Genomic DNA, 25,898 nt, shown 5'->3' on the forward strand with positions numbered 1-25,898 from the left:
ATAAATCTTCAAATGTTTTTACTGACTCATGAGCTTTTGCAAATGATCCATCTGTTTTGACTGACACTGACAACACTATATACCCTTCTTGAGGACAACAGACTCTGGAAAAAAAAAACAGAAAAACCTTAGCTTCTGAATCAACTATCTGTCACTCAGAGAGATGGCCACAGCAAGAATTTGTCATATGAAAATAGCACAGGGGCTCAAGCTTCTGTGAAAAACTGCACAAGCCACAAAGGCTACACTGACCCATCACTCCACCTACCATTATAGACAGAGCAAAAGTGAATGACTGCACATATGTGTGTGTGCAAATAAATATATAAATATTTATTAATTTAGTGTGTGTGTATGTGTGTCCTGGCATGTGTGTGGCAGTCAGGGGACAATTTACAGGTGTCAGTTCCCTCTTTCTATCATATTGGGGTTCAGGGACTGAAGACAGGTCTTTAGGATTGGCAATAGGCACCTTTACCTGCTAGACCAACCCACTGGATCCAAAACTATAGTTCTGATACAGGAGTTACCACAGAATGCCAGGCTTGGGATTTATGACAACAGCTGATCAGTTTTCCCTTAGACACTTGGTGACATTATTCTTTGGCTCTTTCTTCTCATCTGGTGGTGTCTTACTACTTATATGCCAATTCTAGCTTCACTGGTTTTACCCCATATAAAGATTATGGATTCAGGGACTGTGTATGACAATGGTGCACTATTTCTTAATCACAAAAGTCATCCAGCAGTGGGCTGAAAGGATGGCATTTAGTGGGCTTTCCACACCTACTCATGAAAGGCATACAGTATCACCAAGCACCGAGTTAATTCTCAGAAACTAATTCAAAATAAAAAGCTTCTGATTATCTCTTCTACCTCTCTCATACATCTAATTAAGGCATTTTGGTCAGTAAGTATGACTTTCCTTATGGTGACACTATAGATAATAAACAGGTCTGGAGAGATGGCTCAGAGGTTAAAAGCACTATATGCTCTTCCAAAGGACCGGGATCCAACTCCCAGCACCCACATGGCTGCTCACAAATGTCTGTAACCCCAGTTCCAGGTGATTTGACACCCTCACACCAATGCACATAATATAATAATCAGGAAGTAAAAAAACATAAATATGCTTTTAAAGTTCCTCTTGCCCTTTAATGTTCTAGAGAATAAATCTGAGTGGCAACTGAGGATGAGTAGAGATAGGTGATGATATAGTTACAGAAACAGGGCAGGCAATCAAGGGCCAGGACATAGTGTTGGAAAGATACATCTAAGATGCTGAGAAGTGAAGAAGTGACATCACTGACTTTCAGTGCCTTTCTATCAGAAGGCTCTGAAGAAAAGTGCCCAGTATGGCTCTCTCAAAGTGGTACAAATACCTCACATGGCTTCCTGGCTGCCATAGCCACAACATGCCCCATTCACAATTTTCTGGCCATTCCTTTTAGGCTTACTGAGAAATCCATCCTGTGTGGTGAGGGATGGCCTCAGCTCCTGTCCTAATGCTAACCAATACCCCTATCCCCATAGCCATTACTCAGCCATGTCATGGGGCCACACATGCAACCCCACTTGTGGTACAGACAAACAGAAAAGCTGAACTGACTTCTCACCTTTAAAAAGAAGGGACACAGTTGTTTGGAATGGACTGGAACCCCTAAATTTTATTAGCTATCACAAGAGGTTCCTCTGTAGGCACAGTCAGCTTGTGATTCCTGACTGAAGTAGGTCCTACCTGGCGTCTCCAACATCTATAGCTAATAATAAATTCCAAAGACATCCTGCATACCACTGAGACCATGGTGTACAAACCGGAAGTTAACTTGCTTGTCTCCTAAGAAAATGGCAGTTTTACCTTTAGAAATGATTATTTGAAAAAAAAAATCTTCAATTTTTATGGGAACAACCCAAACAAATCACAGAGCCTCTAGAAAACTATAAGAATCTTTCAAAATGAGTAAATAACCCATTTAATATTCACACTCATCCTGTGCCGTCATTTAGTTAGGAAAGATGCTAAAGGTTTGCCTCTGCCACCAACTGGTGGTCAATGGCCCCATGTCTAAGTCAAGTTCATATCAACCTACTCCCTTATTCTCTTAACATTCAAGTTAATATCAACATTACTATAGACAATATAACTATAATTCATACAGGTGAAAAGCTGCACAGCAACTAATACATCCTGTTGTACATTTTCCTGATAGATTGCATTAAAATGATAATTACCACTGACGTGCACACATTGCTCCCAGAGCCCATGTAGACAAAAGTGGGAAATACATTGGGTCTCTATGTTGGTTTATTGGGGGTGGGGGCGGTAATTCTTGTCCCTATTCCACTTGAATCTGATGGCAGAAACATCTTTCTCTCAGCGGAAAGGTATCTATGGCTGAGTAGAAATGTCAACACAAAGACCAAAAGAAAGACATTCACTGCTCTACACTACAACCTAATGTTATGTTCGGTTAAGTGTGTTCAGAATTGGCACACAGGGAAGTGAGGCAAATTAGCCTCGTCTTGCTGCTTGGTAAGTATCCTGTTGACACAAGCTGCATTTCAATGATGTATGGAGAAAATGGACAAGGTTTCATCCGGCCTCGGCAGTCACACTAAGCAGAACGATGGATGGAATTTACTCAAATGAAAATTCATCAAAAGCCAAGATAACAGAGAAGTGCAGTTCAGATATAACTGTGACACAATGCTCTGTGATGCTCATACATCTCTGCACATCCTATGAAGAAAACGGATTTATTCTTGTTTCGTACTATTTTTCAAGAGTGGAGGGTGAAAGCGAAAAAAATTCATAAGGGTATGAATCTATCAAACAATAAAAAGAAGAATCGGGAAAGTGTGTTTGTATTGAAGGCAGCCTTTAGGGTTGAAGTGTTTTTTCTTTCTACAGCAAATACCAGGCGTGCCTACTTGTGGCAGAAATGGCTTCTCCCTCTGAAGCACCGGGAAGGCATCTTATCTGTTCTGTATAATGAAGAATAAAGGACAGGCATGCTTCCTGCCAATGCTGAATGAAACTCATACTGTCAAAGCTTAGGAATGTAAACAAATGTTTATTGTTTCCTCTGCATAGGACGGTGGGAACGACGCACTGAGAACTGTATAGATACTGTTGCTCTGCCCAGTTCACGTCTGAAAAATCTAAACTCTCTTTGGCTTTCTGCTTCTAAAGTATACATGAAGCTAGTAGGCTCGCTTGTTCCCTATCAAACAGGGAAAAACTTTAATTTTTTTGACAACCACTATATATTTGTTATTCCACTGTAATCATACTCTCCTTAAAACCCTGAATTAATAAAGAAAAAAACTGTAATAGAAATGTAATTTGTTCATTTTATTCCTAAATTATTTCCTATACTTATGTACCTAAACTAGGAGAGTGAAAGGAAATAGTTACTAAATCATGACTATAAATATCTTTTCTTTTTTACTTTACGTGTGTTTGTATATTCATGCATGTTTACATGTGTGGGGCCCACATGTATAGATGTGGCACATACAGAGGTCCAAGGTTGATATCACAATTTATTTTTTTCCTATTTCATACCTTTTCTTTTTTAATTAAATTTTTATTTTTCACATTAATTATAGTTTATTTTCTTTGTTGCCCAGCTGTAGCCCTCTCCTTCCTTCCCAACCCCACCCTTTCTCATCTCCTCCCATCCCCCCTCTCCAAGTCCACTGATAGGGGAGGTCTTCTTCCCCTTCCATCTGACCCTAGCCTATCAGGTCTCATCAGGACTGGCTGCTTTGTCCTCCTCTGTGGCCTGGTAAGGCTGCTTCCCACTCAGGGGAAGGTGATTAAAGAGCCAGCCACTGACTTCATGTCAGGGACAGTCCCTGCTCCCCTTACTAGGGTACCCACGTGGACACTGAGTTGCCATGGGCTATCTCTGAGCAGGGGTTCTAGGTTATAACCATGAATGGTCCTTGGTTGGAGTATCAGTCTCAGAAAAGAACCCTGGGCCCAAAATTTTTGGTTCTGTTGCTCTCCTTGTGGAGCTCCTAACCTCTCCAGGTCCCACTATCTCCCCCTTCTTTCATAGGATTCCCTGTACTCTGCCCAAAGTTTGGTTAAGAGTCTCAGCATCTGCTTTGATACACTGCTGGGTAGAGTCGTTCAGAGGCCCTCTGTGGTAGGCTCCTGTCCTGTTTCCTGTTTTCTCCTTCCAATGCCCATCGCATTTGTCTTTCTGAGTAAGGATTCATCATCTTACCCAGGGACCTCCTTCTTGCTTAGCTTCTTTAGGTGTACAGATTTTAGTAGGTTAGTCCTATATTATACATCTAGTATCCACTTATAAGTGAGTATATACTGTGTGTGTCTTTCTGCTTCTGGGATACCTCACTCAGGATGATCGTTTCTAGATCACACCATTTGCCTGCAAATTTCATGATTTCCTTGTTTTTAATTGCCGAGTAGTATTTTATTGTGTAAATTACCATAATTTCTGTATCCATTCCTCCGTTGATGGACATCTAGGTTGTTTCCAGGTTCTGGCTATTATGAATAAAGCTGCTAGAAACATGATTGAAAAAAATGTATACTTGAGAATATTTTGAATATATGCCTAGGAGTGGTATAGCTGGATCTTGAGAAAGTGCTATTCTTAATTGTCTGAAAAAGCACCAGATTGATTTCCAAAGTGGTTGTACAAGTTTACATTCCTAGCAGCAATGGATGAAGTTTCCCCTTTCTCCACATCTTCTCCAGCATGTATTGTTACCTGAGTTTTTTATCTTAGCCATTCTGATGGGTGTAAGGTGAAATCTCAGGGTCATTTTGATTTGCATTTCCCTGATGACTAAGGATGTTGAGCATCTCTTTAAGTGTTTCTCTGCCATTCGATATTCCTCTACAGAGAATTCTCTGTTTAGCTCTGTACCGCATTTTTTAAATTGGATTACTTGATTTGTTGCTTTTTAACTTCCTGAGTTCTTTATAAATTCTGGATATTAGACCTCTGTCAGATAAAAGGTTGGTGAAGATCCTTTCCCAGTCTGTAGGCAGTCATTTTGTTCAAATGACAGTGTCCTTTGCTTTACAGAAACTTTTCAGTTTCATGAGGTCCCATTTATTGATTGTTGATCTTAGAGCCTGCACTATTGGTGATCTGTTCAGGAAGTTGTATCCTATGCCAATGAGTTCTAGGCTCTTCCCCAGTTTTTCTTCTAACCAATTTAGTATGTCTAGTTTTATGTTAGGGTCCTTGATCCACTTGGACTTTCAATAATTGTCATGGTTCTTCCATGTCATTTACAAGGCAGGGTCTCTCTATCAAACCGAGAGCTCACAGATATGGCCACATCTTGCCAGGTAGTTTGTTCAAAGTATCCCATCTCTGCCTCCTGAGGCTGAATTACAGGTGGACCAACACATTCATCTGGCATTCACAAGTGTTCTAGGGATGCAAACTCAAGTCCTTGTACCTGCATTTCAAGTATCTTAACTATGGGCCACCGTTCCAGCCATTGTCATCATTTTTCATTTGTCCATCTTGTTGCAAATCATTTGAAGTGCACTTTCTAACCTACTTTTCATTCTGTTTTTACTTTGAGTGGGTAAGCTGGCAAGTCTTATGGCCTATCTCAATAGTGAAGAATGTCAGGGAAAGTGATTTCAAACAATATTTAAGGTCTTACATTCTCTTTGTATATTGCTTTCACTACAAAGCCAATGACATGATGACATCCAACACAACACGATTGAACATCTGCCCAATTATATAATTTTCTACAGAAAGACAATCTTGTCGTGAAATAAACACAAAGGTATAGGTAAATATGAGATCTTTTTATTAACCAAACTTTTTAAAAGACTATAAAATAATACATGATCTTTGTGAAAACTTAAAAATTACTAAAAAGCCTGCCTTCAAAGATTCTCATGAGAGTCCAATCCCCCAAAGCAGTTAATGTTAATTTCTTATTATGTAAATAATGGCACATATATTTATCATATAGAAATATTATTTTTTACTTATTTTCACTTTAGTTTGAATCTATTGATCCATCAGGGTACAAAGATACAGGATAAAATTTTTAGTTCTTAGTTTTGAGATCATAATATAGTCACATAATTCTCCTTAGCTTTCTAAACCCACCATATATACCACTCTCTCATTCAAACTCATGGTATCCTTTTCTTTACTTGCTGGTACACACACACGTTTATGTTCATAAATACAATCTTTTTAGTCCGTACAATGTTAATTGTATGTGTACATTTTCAGAGCTGACTATTTGGCACTGGATAACCAACTGACGTGCTCTTCCTTAGGGTAGACTATTTCTCCTATTCTCAGCTTCATAGTTGCCAGGAATGCTTTGTCAATTTTTAAAAAGAAAATCAATGTTTTGTTATACTTTTTATTATTTAAACAATTTTTAAATTTATATATTTTGATCATGTTCTTCTCCTCCCCCAAGTCCTTCCAGATCCTCTCCCCTTCCCTTCCAAACCAACTTTAAGTTCTTTCTCCAAAAACAAAAAGATTTTTAATAGCTGTAGAGGTCACTCAGCATTGAATTTTTTTGATAACAGAAAAATTTCTCATCTAACTTCCATGCAGGCTGTAAAGGTGGTTTCTACTTTGTTAACTTGTAAATATTGCGTTCAGTTATTAATCTACTATAATAAACTTTCTAAGAATACTTTTCTTGAGCAAATACTGATGAGGCACAACTGTTCTGAACGGCAGTGCTTGCATAAATGACGTCAGGGCACCATGGCCCCTGGTAGATATATACATGCGCAGTAACTCCAGGTTAAAAGTTAGCTCTCACCTTTGTGGCCAGAGACTTAAGTTTTCCTAGTAGTGACTGCTTGTTGGAATATACAACATCCTCTTCATTATCTTCTCCTTCCATGATAGCACAGCTGTCTGCAGCTGGCAGTGCACACTCTTTTGAGTTAGTCGTCATTACTAATTTAGAATATTTGTATTCCAACCTAGGCAGAAGTAAATAAATAAATAAGTAATCTAGCCATTTATAGTAATAATAAAGTCATATTTTGTATAAATGTTCATATACAAGCTTTTAAGATAGTCCCAATAGTCCTGCATAATTTCTCCAACAGCAAATTCCTCTTACCCACGGCTGTACAATTAAATGTTCTCACTTACCAACTATCTACATAAAAATATTCCCCAGAATGTCAGAAAATCAGTTCAATACAGTAAATTTTAGCATCTATTTTTCATTGACCTTACTGTCCAATTATATAGAACAGTTCTAAAACAAAGAAAAGCCTTGAGGTCAGAATGTATTTCCTTAACGTATTAATGTGTCAATATCACATTTTCTAATGTTTAGATAATGATGATGAGAATAGCAAGCAGGTGGCTGGCTTTTTTTACTATATCTCTACTTTATTTGTGCTTTTGCTATTTACTTACGACCTCAGATATGAAAATTATTCCTAGAAATTAGAACATACATCTGCTAAGAACACTCCCTACTAAGCTCTAAATCATCACCAAAGACTCAAGCCCTGTAATAGATGCAAGACTTAGACTCGGCATTCAGCACCAGAGTCTCTGAGACCTAGAATAAATAGATATGATATTTGCCCATTTGCTCAGACTGCTTCTTTGAAAACATCTTTGTAAAAGAAACTGAATTGGAAGGATGGAACAAAAAGTCAGATTATGTCAGAGAAAGTAAAACAGACCCAGAGAAATGCAGGCCCACCTTCCGGCTCAGCCCTGCTCCTATCTGAGTAGATTAGACTTTTTCCATTTTTATAACTACAGACTAATTCAATGGTCAGTAATGTTCTTTCCACTTTCACTTATCAAAACAAGAATCACTAATTCTCCTTACTTTCTCAAATGCCTTGCTTACACCTTCCTCACCAGAAATGTCTTGTGGCATTGAAGGAAAGGACAACATACAAAAATTAGGCCTAAAATTCTCACAGGATAAACAGGCGTTCCAGGTTTTATAAGGTCATCCCAATGAGGTTACTTACTTTTGATTCTTCTTCCAAAAGTAGCATGTTAAAGCCACCAGCAAAACAGCTGTGAATGCCCCCACACCAGCTCCCACTTTCAACCAAAAATCGACTGTTTCGCAGGTTGACAACTTTTTCTCGGGCAAAGTAATTCCTTTAATGCACCACTTAGGTTCATTCCATACATACAGTATTTCCTTTTAAAACAAACAAATGAGACCGTAGATGAGCTTAGGACTGAATGGTAAAAGCTAAAATTGATACTGAGCCAACTTATCACAGAAGAAAGAGTTTTGCTAATCCTATTCTCATCATAAACATAAAGGTTATTTCCCACTCAGTTAATATGATTGAATACTAGGAAGAAAGAGTTATAGAAAAATGAGTAAATGATGAAAATGCAAAAATAAAATAAAAACGTTTACTGTCCCATCAGAAAGGTTTACCACATGCTGAAGTAGTAGAATAAAAATCACTCCACTTTGACACTTCTTTAGAGGTTCTTTCCTTAAATTTTGATGACTCCAGACTTTCACTCTTGTTCTTAAATACAATCTCAGGTTACTTAATACAATTAATTGGAATGGTTTTCACACATCTAATCAGTAGGCTAGTTAACCCAATAACCTGTCCCTGAATGCAGTTGCCTACTCACCCTGGTCCTGGCATACCTAAGTGTACCACAAACTCACCAACTGGAAATAGCTCGTGTAAAGATAGGTGCCCAAGACACACACTGCTTTCACTTACCAAACTAAGGAGGGCATTAACCTAGGGTCATCACCACTCATACCAAGCATTCTCACCCTCCCAAAGTAGAGAATTCAGTTCCTAAAGCAATGTGTCCTAAATAGCAGTGGTAAGCAACCAGTGAACAAAAAAGCCAATGCGCTGGGTCTTAACAGGCATTTTTTTTTTTAAATAAAGTGATAAAATGAGGCAGATCAAATATGGAAATCAGAGTTCAGCACAGTCTTCTTTTTATACCTTAGCACACATTATGACCAGCAGTTATCTGCGTGATCCATAAATCCAGTTACATGGAGCATTTGTTTTCACGTCTGCTTTGTCATTAAATTTTCTGGTGTATGATGGTCATGTTACCTGAACTCTAACAAGGGGATCCAGCCATGTTTCACTTTATTGTTGTATGTGCATACACACATTTCTACCATGAGTTTTGAAAAATATGCAGGAGAATAGTTTAGGATCGGGAAAACTTTCAGTCAGGTTTCAAACAGGATCTCTTAGATCTTCTTAGAAAGGGTTATCATTTTTATGGAACTAAACATCAATAAGTTACTCTTGAAACGGGTGACATTTTTATGAGAAAGGGGAGAAACACACTTAGGATCGCCCCCACCTCTCACGGCATAAACCAGAGTAAATGTAAACTCTAGCACATGGGGACCTCATTTAAAGTACATTCTACCAACACCACCGAACATGCTTAGGTGAAAGCCTACACGGTCAGTTCTAACAAATACTATAAACGAAAGAAGTAAATGTAAAGATGGATTTAAAAGCCCCACTGACTATATTCTAAACATCTCAAAAACTCAAAATTACAAAGATATATGTAAACCCAAAATGTCAAACTATTCACTCAGCACCTCAGATGCTGTCAAAGAAGGAAATGTAACTGGGAAAAGTTCGTAGTCATTCTAAAACTATTCACTGGAAAGCTCGATCCTATCATCTGATCAGGAATCACGGGGAATGGACAGACAGCTGACACAGCAGCTGAACAGTTCCTTATTCCAGCATGGAGGTGGATTTTGGAACCAGCTGAAGATAAATTTAGTGATAAATTCGAAAGCATTTCTCTTACTGATAACACAGTATCGCTTCAAATCTTTATTGCTGTGTAATGTTTGGTATGATGTTTAACACATACTCGGAGCCTGGTATAGAGTTTTGAGATCTCAATTTGATAAGAGTGCTTTCCTCACAAGCCATGAAGTCTTTTTGCTTCTATCAGCTATGCGTGAAGGACTTACACTCTGTAAACTATGCACTTCTGTACTTGAAATACTTACAGAACAGTGGACATGCATGCCCAGTCAACACAAAGTGGGAAACTGAAAAGAACAGGGAAGGAAATAGGACTGAAGCAGTCCTTACAAATTAAATGCTTAGAATTTTAAAAGATACACATTGAAATATGTTTGCGGTCACTGCTTTTGCTCAGTGGTGAAGCTTTAGTGTCCAAAGAAATCCTCATTTAGTCACAGACACGATGGAGAATAGCAACTGACATACGTTCAGGATGCCTATGTAGGTTGGTCCTTACCTGCAGTCCTCTCTTGCAGGCTCCCTCGATCTCATGGAAGTCATGCTCCGTGCACAGAGGGCAAGCCTCTGCACTCTCCCATAGAAAGTAGAATGTACAGCCATCACAGGTGCCCGCTGGACACTTGCTAAAATTTTAAAGAAACAGCAGCTCTTTTAATGCATTCAATCCACTCCAGTTCCCAAAGCTCACTGGGGAGAAAATACTCGTAGAAAACAAAAAAGGCCTAAAGAAGCTGAGACTGCAGTGATAGCCCTTCATGTTGCTACAATCTTGGTGGCTAGAATAAAACAGACAAATAATGCCAAGTACAGTGAGAAAGTGGGAAAATTGTGGATGGGAATGTGAAGAGCCTCCTCTACTTTCAGACAGTCTGCAATTCTTCAAACAACTACACATGAACGTACTGTATAATATGTCTACTCAAAGGTAGAAGCCCAAGAGAGCAAAGTGTATCCCACGCAAATGTTGGTAATGACTATCCACAGCGGGGTTACTCAGAATAACCAACAGTGGAAACAGCCCAAATGTGCAGTCGATGGTAAGTGTAATTGTCTGATGGACTTCTAATTGGCTATAAAGGAATGCAGCAATGATAGATGCCACGATTTGGATGAACCTTGAAAACACTGTGGTCAGTGGAAAAGTAGCCAGAAATAATACACATTATATGATGCTACCCCATATGAAAGTCTAGAATAGGGACAGAGAGCAAATAATTTGTTGCTTAGAACTCAGATGAGTTCTGAGGGTTAGTATACAGGAAGATGAGGAACAAAGGGTTCAGAGATTCCTTGGAAAATGATGAAAATGACCTAAAATTGGTTGCGGTCATGACTACATACTTCTATTAAGAATCTAAAGAATCACTGATTTGTACACGGATTGAATAGTTTACATGGCTTGTATAGAATTATACAGCCACATCTTAATTTTTATACTGAGTCTGTGTGTGTGTGTGTGTGTGTGTGTGTGTGTGTGTGTGTGTAGTGTTCATGGACGTGCTGCACTGCTTCTGTGGAGATCAGATGAGCAACTTGCAAGAATCAATTCTCTCCTTCTACCATATTGGTTTCATGAATCAAACTCAAATCATCAGGTTTGGCCACCAGCATGGCACTTCTATCCACTGATTTATTTCACTGGCCCCAAGCTGTTTTCTTTGAAACTTTAAGGGACTGACATAGATTATTACCAAAAGAAAGAAAGATAAGAACTTCTGGGAATGTTTCTTGGAAATTTTGGGATCAAAGTTGAGTCTAGAACACTTACAATAAGTAACACAGAAGGAAGCAAAGAACTTCCTACCAAAGGGATAGAAATGGTATGATAAACTGATAGAAAATCACACATCAGTCACTCTTGCTGGACCCTCAAAGGTAAAGCAACAAAGAGAGTTAGGAGCCAGAGCCCTAAGCCTCAGATGTCAAGCAGATTATAGTTTCCATTGAAGACAATATACCTCAGAGAGGCAATTTTTGAAGAGAACCTGTGTCTCTTATAGCAGAAGAAAAACAGAGCCACGAAAGTTTCAGAAGTGAATCAAGCAACCATCAGGTCAACATAGCACTCTACACTGCAGTACAATCCTGGCTCTCCTGGATTGATGAAGGAGTGAAGATACAGATGAGGGACAGAATAGACCTGGCTAGATTACACTGAGAAACCATGGGTAAAATCTAAGTAGATTCTGTATGACTGTAAATAATATTTTAGTAACCCTCAAACAGGCGGCATAGACAGTCTGTGATAGATCATGAGCTACTCATATAAGACAAATGTCTCTTCCCCATAATAGGAGGAGTAACTTTCACATTGGACAGCTGGGCCCAGGGAGCATGCATAAGACTCCTCTATCCTATCCCAGTAAAGATGATTGGTATCCATTTCTGGCCATAAGATCCATAAAAGCTCACTGGGCAGGGAGACTGGACAGTATTCCTCCCTTAAAGACCCCCCAACTCTTGGGAGTTTTTCTCACTTTCCCTTAATTCATCCACTTTCACTCTGCTCACCTCCTTGTCTCTGGTTCCATATTCTTCCTGGGAATGAGACAAGGCCCTTGGAAGCTACTGGATCAGGGTAACATTGGTGACCATTGATCATGTGACCCTAGTTCCCTTAGTCAAGCTCACCAAGAGCCAAGAAAGGCTCCATTAGACCCAAAAGCCTACATCTATATACAATTTAAAACTATTTTTCTAGATGCCAGCAAATTTTCAAATTCTTAGTTAACTAAATACATTCCAAGATATCCTAAAATATGAACACAAAAACGTCTACACATTTAATGGTTGACCTCATTTTTTTAACAAGCCAGTCTTTCCAAAGTATCTGTGCTGTGGATGAGATAGATCCAGTTCAGATGCAAACAAACAATCCTCCTTACATCATTCAGTAAAAGTAGCCTAGGTTTTGTTGTTTGTTTGTTTGTTTGTTTGTTTTTGTCAAAGACAAACAATAATAGTAAATTTCTCTTTAGGGAAAAACTAACAATAATTAGCTGCTTTCATCTAACTATTTATAAAACAAAGAAATAATATGTACAGACTAATAAACAGGGGCTTAAAAGAAGAATAAACACAATGAGTAAAAATGATACCACACAAAGTATCATTCCCTACTCCTGGTCTTCTAGGTCAGAACAGGCCATTCAAAATAGTTCTTTGAATTTTTTTTAATATAACTTTCAACTTCCAATTAGAAAGGTATTCCAACATAACTCTTATTTTCAGTTTTTAAAATAGCTATATTTTTGATCATTTAACAGAAATTTTTCATGTATCCTTCAGCTCAAATCTCTCCTCAAGATATTTTCTGCTCTCTCCTTCCAAAAAGGGCGAGCTAGAGAAGGAACAAACTGTTGATCCTCAGGTAGGGAGAAGACAGTAAGTCTTCTAAACTCTGAAAAGAAACATAAATGAAAATTAAAATTAAAGTTGTGAAAACTTCAGGAGATCACTCAAACTGGACTTTAAGCTGACAATTTTCCTCCTTCCCCTGCCTTGTTTTTGTAACTTGTCAATGTGGAAGCTACCCTGTCTTCACTGGACAGGTACAATTCGTGAGAAGAGAGAGGCAAACTTGGGAAGCTTACAGCACCATAAAAAATTTAAGACTATTAACAATGTGAGTCAATTTCTAAAGAAGTGAGAAAAAAATACAAAAACTTCAAGAACAAACACCTAGACATCCGTGTCATTTATAAGGCTGTTTGTGTCAAAACACTAGTGATAAGGTACCTGGCCTTGGTAGACTTCACTTTTTAAAGGATACACTTAGGTTAAATACAGTTTAGAATAAAGCCCATGACTCTTTTTTTAACCCAATGACTCTTTTATCATGTGTGGCACTCGATTTTGATTCTTTGGTACAAACTGAGTTTCAGAGTCTGGATCAAGCCATCCCTGTGAGGAGCACTAGGGTACACAGGCTGTCATGTGACCTGCTGCTGCCTATTCCTCTCAGCCTTGGCATCTCCTGGAACAGCCTTTCTCTGTTGCAGATCCCGGGCATTGGGAAAAGGCCTTCTCATGTTGGACACTTTAAAACATAGTATCTTGCCTCATTTTCTAAAGGACAAGTACAACTGTATATATCTGTGTCTTACTCTATTTGGTCTGCTAGAGCAAAACACATTAACTTGAAAAATAACAGAATCCTATTTTTTAGGTTTGCAGAGGCTGGGAGGCTAAGTGCCCAGAGCTTCTGAGTGGAGGCTCGCCCTCTGTTTCTATCTTACACTGTGTACTCACATGACACACACGTGAGTGTGCAGGCTAGCTAGCTCTTTAGGGAACCATTATACGAACAGCAATGTCATTCATATTGCCAGAGCCACTATAACCTAACCACCTTTCAAAGCTACTGCTCTCTAATATCCCCAGGCTGAGACCTAGCATTGCAATGTCATTTTCACATATGAATTTAGGGAATTCACACTCTCAGACCTAGACAACTGAATTTTAACATAAGGATATTTTTTACATGTGACTCTTAGATCCAGAGATATAAAAGCACACCTTTAACTACCCCCCTTTCTAAAGAATTATCTCTAGGTTAATTTCCAAAAGTTAATACCTGTTCGAGACCACGTTATTTAACTCACCCTAATTTCTTTTTAGCTATAAACTGTTTTCCTTAGTGGAAAAAAGTTGTTTTATCATCACTTCTTCAAAATTGCTCTTAAAAAGGCATGAATGTTTCACGATGTGATTATATTCATGTCTTAAGATGACTTATTCATGTTTCTGTAAATTCATGTTGAATTGTATAATTTTGGCAAGTCTGCATAAAAGTTTTCCATTTCTTGATCACAGTGTTTTTGCGTATATTCAAATGTTCATAAAGCTTTTACATGCATCAGTTCATTTCTGTTCTAGGGACATTTTTTGTCTTAATCTTTGTGTTATCTTATTTTTCAAATTCCGATATCTATTATTTTTCTGTAAGGAGTCAGAGAGAAAAGATAAGGAACTCATTTAGACTATCTCTGACTCTTAATTTCAAATAGACTTTTTTTTTTTTTACCTCAATAGGCTTTTCTTGGTGTCTCAACCAAATACTGCGTTAGAGTTCAATAAACCTAATGACTTTGATATAAAGACTAAATTTGAGCCTGTGGTATGAAGCCCTAGAGTATCCCACTCTCAAACACCATCACCACAGAACTGTGAAGCATCTCTTCGGTGAGATGCAGCATCTTCAGAGGTCATGCTGATGAGGAAATGAACTTGAATTCTGCAAGAGGGTCTCACAAAATAATGTTAGACTGACTGGAAAAGAACTATAGCATTTGAATATGCTCATAAACTGGCAGGAAGGAAAGAGAGGGATGAAGATCATACTCTTACACGAACATTAATGATGAATGTTTGAAGAAGGCAGTTCCATGAAAATAAGACAAAAGCAACTTGCAGATCTGCTCAGCTGGGTCCTGGGATTAAATCTGCTGTTTGCCTCCTTATTTAGTGTGCCTCTTGACAAATCTCCACTCAGGACCCATTGAAGGACAGTGGCTTGAAATACCAAGATGAAAAAGCATTTTGTCATGAAAGAACAAGAGCCATTAGGAGGTTACTCCATCCCAGGTGTGGTCCTCAGCAGCGTCACAACCTCACACTCGATGCTTCCTGCTTAGTGAAGTGAGTATGTTTAACTCAGGGACCTCACAATAGATCTGTTATCAGAGCCTGCTTTCTAAGGAGGCACTCGTGAAATCTTTTCACTAACTCATGCCTTTAAAAGGGCTATTCTAGGAATGCTCACAGATACATCATCCCTAACAAATGGAGTCTCTTCATCTCCACACCCGTCTGTCTGTACTCCTGACCAGAGGTTTAAGAAGCCAGGGAGAGGGTAATATATATAGATTTATTTAGAGTTACTAGCAGTCCCTCGTAACTTAGTCTGCAGTGAAGCAGTAAAGTTCGTTAGAGAAAAACGTCTCAGAAGCCACTTGGCTGGCAGAGTTTATCTGCCAGAGATGTCACACTGTCAAGTCTTCATCTACAGCACCTCATCCGCTGCACACACTTTTCAGAATCAGGAACCACATCCATACATCTGCCAGGTCAAGCAGATGGGCTGAAGTTTCTGATCACGGATGAAACGGAAGTCCAGACAGCAAGACCCCTCTCGTGGCCTCACTTAGAACACACACACTTCCCGCTTCTCCCTGTCCAGGCTTTCCCCTTTTCAAGAGCTAAGAGTCTTTTGGAAGTTTTCCTGACCACCAAGATTCAAAGACCCTGCTGACATTAAGAATACTGAAGTCACTTTTGCCTGATTGGCCAAGAATAATTCCTGAAGTGGCACTATTGTCAAGGTCTCCCTCTGAGATTTCCTGGAGAGCAAGAGGCATTTCAAGGCTGAGTTAGCATCTTTTCCTTGAAGATTTTAAAGCTTCCTAAAAGATGTAAAAATAAGTCTTCCTCAAAAGTAGTCTGAGAAACCTGTCTGTTACTTTCCTGTTAGTTGAAAATCTTTATTCAGCCCTGCAGCTAGAAAGAAAGAAAGAAAGAAAGAAAGAAAGAAAGAAAGAAAGAAAGAAAGAAAGAAAGAAAGAAAGAAAGAAAGAAAGAAAACCTAATTATTTAAGGACAAGCTGCTATTTTTCCTGTTCTGATCCTTGGGCTCCCCCTTGTGCCCTGATGGGAAATTCACTCAAGAGAAAACCAGAAGTCCTCACGCTGACTGTAGGACTCAATAGCTCCCTAGAGCAGTTGTCTGCATGCTTTAGTGTTCATCATGGCTAACTACAAATGAATTTTTATCAAGATCTGTGGGAAGTAGTCTGCCACGAATACTGCATTTTAAGTCAACTTTTCAAAATACAGAGATGCAACCAATAATACCAGAGAATCTGTCTCTGGAAGATGGAACAAGCAAAATCTATGTTCATCGACAGAAACAGCCCTCCAATTTTACTATGCTTTCAGTTGCTTCCTTTCTTTAGAAAATAATACCATGCTCATCATCCAGATGCTCTGAAATCAATTTTAATAAGAGATAGTCTAAGGTTTCTACTGTAGGTGATCCTGAGAAACCCTGGTGAACACAGTAAAGTTCCCTAAGAGGTAAAGCTTGCCGCAGGTCAATAGAAAAATGTCATGTTCATATGCTTATGAGATGCCAGCCTTTAACCCCATGAGGCGATGCTTTATTTATGGTAAGATGTCAAAATGCACTGCAAGCCAAAGCCACCCAGATGGACTCTGCAGGCCAGACCCGGAGAGGTTAGCACAAAACCTAGAAAAGGGCCTCAGGAGGCTATAGCAAATGTAATGAGCGCCAGAACTCAAACGACCCAGCAGAGCACCAAAGTGATGAGAGGTGCTTCTGTTCCTGGCATCTTTGCATGTATCTTTCCATAGACACCCTGGTTTGCAGTGGAAACTCCAGCAGTGGGACGCTCTGTAACCCAAGAGTGCCCATCTCTCCCTGTTCCTTTATCTGTGGTCTATGCCTCTATCCTTCCGTCACATTCTTCTCTCACCTTGAATAGGTAAAAAAATAATAATAATAACTAATTGGTACAGTTATGCGGAGATGCAGCTGGTGAGAAGCAAATGCTGCTGTGCCTGTATATCCCCAAATGAGGCAGCCACACCATGTTACTGGTGTTATCATCAATAGAATCCGCAGTAGTTCAAGGTATAGAACAACATGTGATGTGAAAAGGAGAGCTTTAAAAATCTCTCAAACGAGGTTACAGAAAACATTAAATCATTTCCTCTTTTAAATATATGGTCTTGAGCCTGACATGGTAGCACACACCTTTGACCCCAGCAGAGGCAGGAGGATCTCTGTGGGTTCAAGGCTAGCCTGGTCTACAAAGTGAGTCCAGGACAGCCAGAGTTCTGTCACACAGAGAAACCCTGACTCAAGAAACCAAATATATATGTGGCTTAAGTTGAACAAGCAACTATCATCAATAATGTCCCTTAACTCTAAGAAGATTATACATCCTGAACAATACACTGAAAATACTGAGGCAGTTAAGTGTTCCTTGTGGAGATAGTGGGCTAAATATAAAGTAATAGTTTTCAGAGCCTAGGAGTTATGTTCTAGTATTTGCACCAAAATTAACAAGACATATCAAATACAGACCACAGAGAGCTGGTACCTCCGTGTCAATCAGTTGAATATTCGGCATTATGCTCTACAGGCCAGATTTACCCTGATGATTTTAATCCGTCAGAAACCTGGCCTTGAAAATGGATCTGGACACTGTCTTCAACATCCAACCCCTTTCAGATAAAGGCACCGTGACTCAGAGAGAGTCAGATTACTTAGTCCAGTGACTTAACACCCAGGCAGGTAAATGTTGATCTAGTTCCAGGAACCAGGAGCATTCCAATCCAGTCAAAGGAAACTGAGAAACAGTGAGAACAAACACAAGAACACAAACAGTGTCATTTCTTGTTTGTTGCCTAAATCATTTTGAAGAAAAGACACTGAAGGAAGGCAAATGAGACAAGGGAATGTCATTAAAGAGACTGGCCAGTAGTAAGACTGATGAGAATCTTTTCATTTAAATCATGCCCTGACCTATCCCTACAACAAACCCACAGGTCCTTTTGTTCTCTTCCTACTTTATTTCCATAAAGAATGTGTTTTAATGGTAACAGACCAGCTTTGCTTCTAAAATGAAATTCAATGTGGAATACCCCATAGCAACAGTGAATACCTGGGGACTGAAATCACCCCTGCACCAGGTCTCATGGGGTTACACCGCATTTTCACAGCAGTTGATCGGCCATTAATACAAGAGGTGGTAGCTGTGGAAGACCTGTTATAAAGCAGGAACTAGATTAGAGACAAAATACAAGACAAATGACCAGGGCAAAAGCATCTCATAGTGAATGCTCCATGAACAAAAAGGGGAAACTTATTAAAGCTCACTGATTTGGAACTTAACACAAATTCAATGTACTGACTTTCACTGCCTAGGTGAAGATGGTCCATTCCATCAAGGCATTTAGTAAAATTACTGTAATTTTAATCACAATTAAAAAAAACAACTTTTTGAAGGAAACAGGGGTGGGTCAATATCAAAACATGTTTTGATATGTAAATAAGAAGTAATTACTGCTTAGGCAATGGACCAAAGTCTCCTGATTGCTTAATTTTAGAGACTGAGAGAGAGTGCCTGGTGTGTGTGTGTATGTGTGTGTGCAAGGTGTGTGTGTGCGTATGTCTGTGTGTGTGGCATGATGTGTGTATATGCATAAAATTACATAAGACTCTCAAAATATTCTGTTTCTCACTTTTTACCAAGCCACTTAATGTCACATTCTTATTGTCCATTAAGTACAAGCTGCCATACTAGGCACAGTGAAGTGACATTATCTTTCTTTTATGCCACTAGAAAATTATAACAGAATAAGGACTAAAATCCGTAGATTCCGATGTATAAGATCGTTATTAAAAAAAAATGGTCACAGGAAGAAATATCTTCACTTACTTGTAGAAGAAATGCACATCTGGTATTTGGCTTGGTGACACTGGGAACATATCCTCCTTGATATTAACGTTTTGCAAGGCAGCTTCAACTGTGACTCCTGGATGACATTGAAAAAACAAAGTCTGAGGCAGCAGGAGAGATTTATGCTTACCTAATGTCTGCACATCTGGGTGCTAAATACTTTTCCTTTGACAACCGTCCCCTCACTAAAAATATTAAAATAAGACATTCTAGGTAAAATTAAGAACTTTCTAACATCTCCAGAAGAAAAGATTGTAACCTCAGCCGTATAATCTAGCTCTTTTCACCACCACCCCAGGTATGGTTTTCTTGTTGTTGTTTTGTTTTTCAAAAATCTGTGGGATATATACAGTGTCTTAGATGTTTTTTAAGGTCCCTTGTGGTTCTAATGTTTCAAAATCGATTCCAATATTGTGCTCTTCTGCTGAGTTTTATCAGTAAAGACAGATTACTTTGCTAATATAATTTTTGCTCACCTTCAATGCAGACATGTTTATTTTGCAAAGCCTGCAGCTCAGACAACTTTACTGGCTGAGCAGGACGCGGAATCCACAACCTCCACCCAGCCACCGAAAAATAGGGAAATAAAGGAAAAAACTTTGCCCTAATTCTTTCTAGGAACAAATCCCGAATTTGTGTAATCAGAAAGACAGGGTTTCCCCTCTCACAGGTAAATCCCTGCTGGAATCATATTTAGGGCAATGAGCCAGAGCCTGGTGGCTGACCTTGGTGCTGAAATTTGAAGCTCAGTACATTCAGCGTCCACAGCAATGTTCTCAGATCAGGTTCTAACCCATCCCAGAAGTTACAATTAATTTGATTCCTAAAAAACACTGGGGAACTATATTCCTCTTAAAGCTTCCCTATATTATAGGATCTCAGACAGAAGGAACGAAACTCAAGGTGCTGGCGCCCTTCTGAAATGAGACAATGAAGCACAGCAGAACATACTATGACTTAACTGCTCTTTAGAATTTTGCAAAGAACTTCTATTTTTTTATATGAAGGAGGAACGTATCCTTTTGTGTAAATACATGCATCCATGTGTATACATATGGAGGCTGAAGTAGACTTGAGCTATCTTCTATCACTCTCTTATTTTTGAAACAGTCTTTCTGGCCTCTAGAAACCAACCATTTCTGCTAAGTGAGCTGGCTGTTAAGCACCAGGAACTTACCTTTCCCTAACCTCCCTAAGGGTTTGACATAGGCACCGGAGCTCCAAACTCTTCACCCTTGTGCAGCAAACCCTTGAGCCATCTCCCTATTTCCCCCTTAAGCTAAAGAATCCAAATAAAGACACCTACTCTCATAAAACATCATGTCCCATAGAATTCCATATGAAAATGAAGAACTTTCTTGTACTCTGAGATTGAACAACAGACCTCACTCCTGTGGGATTTTTACCCATTTTGCAAAATCACAATTTCTTGGTCTGCAGGCTTTAATCATGTGTGGTAAACATCAGTATGATGACAAGTTATCATTACGGTAAAATAGGAATGAATGCAGGCATGCATATACTAGCCAAAGAAAACTTACCTAAAAATGTATCCGCCAGAATGATAGACTGGGATGACAAGGCTGCCCGGAATCCTTTACTTTCAGAAGGAATAATAGTTGACTGGCATACAAATGCTCCAACCAAATTCGTGTAATCATCTGACCCTGTCACCACTTCCTTTACTGTAAAGTCTGAAATATTGTTGGTGCAGAGAGCCATCTTTCTCCCCTAGGAAAGCAAAGCCACAAGTGAAAGGTTCACGGGTGGTCAGTCTTTAACCTTGTGACTCTTGTCAGAATGGTTGCTTTCTCCTCATCACAGAGATCCTCATTTGATTCATTTAATTGCTCTGAGGGTGGTGCCTGCGCATCAGTCTCAAGGCAGTCCCAATGTTCAGTCCAGGGTGGGAGTTGATGAAGTTATTCCAGACACACTGGTCCTCCTACTACACGAATCGTCTGTTTTGGATGAAAGCCATATAACTCCAGGAAATAAATATCATCTAAGAAATGTTTGCCTCATAGACATTCAGTGGAGGCAGCAAGCTGCTGCTGAAGATTTGAATGCCAAGGAAGAAACTCGCTCTCCCTTCTCCTTCATGAGTATGGTTGAAGAAGGCCTAAAAGCTACATTTCTATGGCATCCTAGGACATCTAAACTCTAGACTCTTGATCACTGCAGATGTCTTAGTAACCTACCCTTGGACACGGTAGTATATCCATTTATATAATAATTTGAGGGAATGAAAGTGATCAAGAGGTTAACATTTCAGTCTGAGGCTGGTTGTATTTATGTAATGTTTAAATATACTGCAGAGCACTGCAAAGAACTACCTTGGCCCATAATTTCTACAAAGAAATGTAAAAAGAAAATTGAAAAGCTATTTTATTGACCTTAAAGTATATACACAAAGACATGAAACATAAATAGTTCTCTTTCTTAATGCAACTAGCAATCCTAACGTATAAATTTTCTCCCTCCGTAAGGCTTTCTCATCACAAAACAGGGGAAATATATTTTCACTAAATTGTCGCAGCCAAGAACATAACAGAAAATAGCTGAAAGTACTCAGAGGGGGAAGAAAAAGAAGGAAATTTCAAAGAAAACAAGTGAGAACAACAACAAGGTAGGCCTAGATTATGCCTACAGTGTTCACATGGGCTTGAGGCTAGCCTGAACTAGGTAGGGAGTTCCAGGCCAGCCTGGGATACACAGCAAACTCACCCAAAAGAAATGAAACCGAGACAGAGAGAGAATGAAGACAAAGAAACAAAACAAACAAACAAACAAAAAGACAGAAGGAACAAACAGCAGTAATATAAAAATGGGACTGAGAAATGCAAAGCATAATGGAATTATCTCATTCACTGCTTCATACTTAGGTGTTCGGTGTGCATTCCTTTATTAAGCAGAATGAGTGACTAACCTTGCAAACGTGTTGAATTACGACCAGTAGAGTCAGGTCCTGACAAGTGCATTGTCTGAGTCAGGGTCCTATTGCAGTGATAAAACGCAGTGACCTAAAGCACCTGAGGGAGGAGCTTGTTTCATTTTACAGCTTGTTGTCCATCACCCAGTGAAGTCAGGGCAGGAACTCAAGCAGGTCAGGTACCTAGAAGCAGGGACTGAAGCAGAGGCCATAGAGGGGTGCTGCTGACTGGCTTGCTCCCCATGGCTTGCTCAGCCTGCTCTCTTATAGAGCCCAGGACCACCCAAATTGGACTGAGGCCTCCTGAAACAATCATGACGCAAGAAAATGCCTGATAGACCTGCCTAGAAGCCCTGCTTATAAAGGCATTTTTTTTTCTCAATTGAGAGACCCTCTTTCCAAATGGCTCCAGCTTATGTCAGGTTGACAAAGAGCCAGCCAGAACATTCAGATAAGAAAGGTTTATACATATCTTACTTAAAAATGTTCATGGTAACCAGATCTTGTTCACATCATTTGAACAAGTTCATCATAGCATCTGATAGTGAAGATGATTAGATACGGGTCAATATGAAAAAAGATATAGGAAAAATGTCTTACTTTGTTAATGGTATGTATACTGTATCATCTCTCTTTTTATCTCTCTCTCCCCTCTACCCCCACCCCTAATCGACAACCTCAAATAGCAATGAAAATACAGCACCTATAGTGGTATACCTCTCCCAACAATGGTAACAAAATTCTACTTTTTCTATCCCACCAAATAAATCACATACTCATCAGCAGAGGCTACTTTATCAATTAACATTTGGCCCTGTATATCTCCTTTTGAATTTGGACAGAATTCCTCCTGGTAGTTTTTTTTTTCCCTCCTTTAAAAAAACATAACCAGAATGCATATTATACATCTAGACAGGCAGATTAAGGAATGCTGAGAACGGGCAAAACACTAACTCGGGGTAGTGTTGCCAGGGTGCTTCATAGAAGACTGGTAGTGGGGTGGTTGCCTGAGGGATGGGAAGATCGCCTTGAATGTGGGCAGGTCTCATTCATCTGGCTGAACCCACATAGAACAAAAAGGCAGAGGCAAGAATTCCTTCTTCCTGAGCCTGCCACACTCTCCTTCTGCCACAAACATTAGGGCTTCAGGTTCAGGTTTTCTGACCTTGGGTCTCTAGGACTTAAGCAACAGGCCCAGTTCTCAGCCTTCAGCATTCTCTTATTCTGAACCCCTTACACTTGGGCTGAGCCACACTAGTACCATCCCAGCATCCCAGAGAGCCTATCACAGGACCTTTTAGGCTCCACAATTACATGCACCAATTCTTCACAAAAATCCCGCATTTATCTATGTATTTTTTTTATCCCTAGGGAATCCAAATACAATAAGCTTTCTCAAACCACAATACTTTACCTATGTTTTTTTTTTAAAAAAAAAAAGAGATTAACAAGCTTAACCGTTTTTATCCCTTCCCACTTTCAGGAAGAGAGAGGGAGAGGGAGGGACTTGGTGTATCTAAGCCATGGCTACAAGGCTTGGAGGTCAGCTGATTGGATAAGCAACTTGACAGTCTAAGAGACAGATGAGACTGCCCTGGCCGGGAAAGCAATCTTTTCTCTGCCTGTCAATATGATAAGTAACAAGATTAAAAAAAAAAAAAAAAAAAAAAAAAAAAAAAGAATCCCCATTCCTGATATTATTTGTTGGCTGCCATGGAGATGTCATCGGTCATTTAACCCAGAACGTATCTTAAAACTGGAAAACGGATCCATCTCAGCCCGGGACAGCCAGAACTCACCTCATGCCCACATAAACTTATGTTGAAGAAATGGAAGTATTTCGTTCCCTTGGAAGTGAAGCTGGGGCCGTTCATGAGCGAGCCCACGCTGCTGAGGTTGCGGAAGTCGTAGTGCAAAGTCTGGTTTTCTTTCTCATAGTAGAAGAAGCAGTCACTGTAGCAAACCGAGTGATCCTTCATTTAAAGACCAAATAAATAAATAAATAAATAATATTGCAGAAAAGCTATTAATTGCTATGAAAAAAATATTTCCAAAAAGTTCTAGGTATAAAATCTTCCAGTGGGGGAGGGGCAAGATGGCGGCGCCGGGAGGACTCTCATTCTGAGCAGCAGCAGCAGGATCAGCACAGTGAACAGTAATCAGAACTCATAAAACACAGTCATTGTGTTTCCCAGAAAAAGTCTAGCAGACCAGTGGGGCCGAGGCGCGATCACTCAGCTGTGCTCCAGACACAGGCACAAACAGTTGCTGCTCGCCTGATGTCCAACTGGGTCACAGCAGCTGATCATTAAATTTACAACAAGAAACCCAGAAACAGGGCAGCTGCCCTCAGGACTTCCCTGGGTGAGAGGAGAACCCTCTCAACTAACAAAGACCACAGTTACCACTCAGGTCTGTATCCCTGAGGTGAGCAACTCCTGAAAAAACAGCAGCCATCCAGGAACTATACCCAAAAAGCTAAGAAGACATCCTTCAGGAAAAACCAGCTTTCTGCAAAGGGGACTCTCTCCACCACAGGATCCCCAGGAACCACCAGAAAATAACCCCAAACACCTAAGATAGCACAATGGGTAGAGGCCAGCGTAAAAGCTCAAGCAACAAAAGACAGAGCAATATGGCATCTCTAGAACCCAGTTACCCAGGGGCAAGTAGCCCTGGACACCCCAGCATAACTGAAATCCAAGAAGATGACCTAACAACTATGCTCATGAAGATGATAACAGAGGAAACAAATAAGATACGTAAAGACATAGAGGAAGATAAACTCAAACAGAATATTGCCATCCGTAAAGAAACAGAGTAAGCTGCAGCCAAACAGTTTATGGCCTTTAGAAAGGAAATGCTTAAAGCACTGAATGAAATAAAAGAAACAGAGTTGAAGGAACTAAAAGAAAAACAGGAAAGTACAATCAGACAGGTGAAGGAAGTAAACAAAACAACTCAAGACCTGAAGATAGAATTGGAAAAATTAAAGAAAACACAAATGGAGGAAATAATGGAAAGGAAGAATCTAGGGAAGAAAACAGGAACTACAGAGGTAAGCATAACCAACAGACTACAAGAGATGGAAGAAAGAATCTCAGGTGTAGAAGATACAATGGAAGAAATCGATGTATCTGTCAAAGAAAATGTTAAATCCGAAAAATTCCTGACACAGACTGTCCAAGAAATCCAAGACAATATGAAAAGACAAAACCTAAGAATAATAGGTATAGAGGAAAAAGAAGACTCCCTTCTCCAAGGCCCAGAAAATATTTTCAACAAAATCATTGAAGAAAATTTCCCCAAGCTAAAGGACAGGCCAATTAGAAAACATGAGGCCTACAGAACACCCAACAATTTTGACCAGAAAAGAAAATCCTCCCGCCACATAATAATCAAAACAGTAAGTATACAGAACAAAGAAAAAATATTAAAAGCTGCAAGGGAAAAAGGCCAAGTGACATATAATGGCAAACCCATTAGAATCACACCTGACTTTTCAACAGAGACTATGAAAGCCAGAAGGGCCTGGACAGATATCATGCAGACCCTAAGAGAACACAGATGTCAGCCCAGGCTACTATACCCCGCAAAACTCTCAGTCCTCATAGATGGAGAAAACAAGATATTCAATGAAAAAACAAATTTCAACAATACCTACAAACAAATCCAGCATTACAGAAGACACTAGAAGGGAAAATAC

The 25,898-nt window shown here is 39.5% G+C and overlaps 1 protein-coding gene across 2 annotated transcripts in view; it reads right to left on the reverse strand.

The window, feature by feature from the left end:
* The window catches only part of Elapor2 (endosome-lysosome associated apoptosis and autophagy regulator family member 2), a 166,429-nt gene that overhangs the window by 9,941 nt on the left and 130,590 nt on the right, over positions 1-25,898 (reverse strand). For both annotated transcript variants that reach the window (XM_021648343.2, XM_060373975.1), the window contains 7 exons: positions 23,992-24,165; positions 20,802-20,991; positions 19,240-19,336; positions 18,463-18,564; positions 10,272-10,398; positions 7,997-8,175; positions 6,808-6,973 (listed from right to left, as the gene is read on the reverse strand). In XM_021648343.2, the coding sequence (XP_021504018.1) occupies positions 6,808-6,973; positions 7,997-8,175; positions 10,272-10,398; positions 18,463-18,564; positions 19,240-19,336; positions 20,802-20,991; positions 23,992-24,165 (1,035 nt within the window). The remainder of the gene's footprint in view (positions 1-6,807; positions 6,974-7,996; positions 8,176-10,271; positions 10,399-18,462; positions 18,565-19,239; positions 19,337-20,801; positions 20,992-23,991; positions 24,166-25,898) is intronic.

This window comes from Meriones unguiculatus, chromosome 21 (assembly GCF_030254825.1).
Source record: "Meriones unguiculatus strain TT.TT164.6M chromosome 21, Bangor_MerUng_6.1, whole genome shotgun sequence".
Classification (NCBI taxonomy): Eukaryota; Metazoa; Chordata; class Mammalia; order Rodentia; family Muridae; genus Meriones; species Meriones unguiculatus.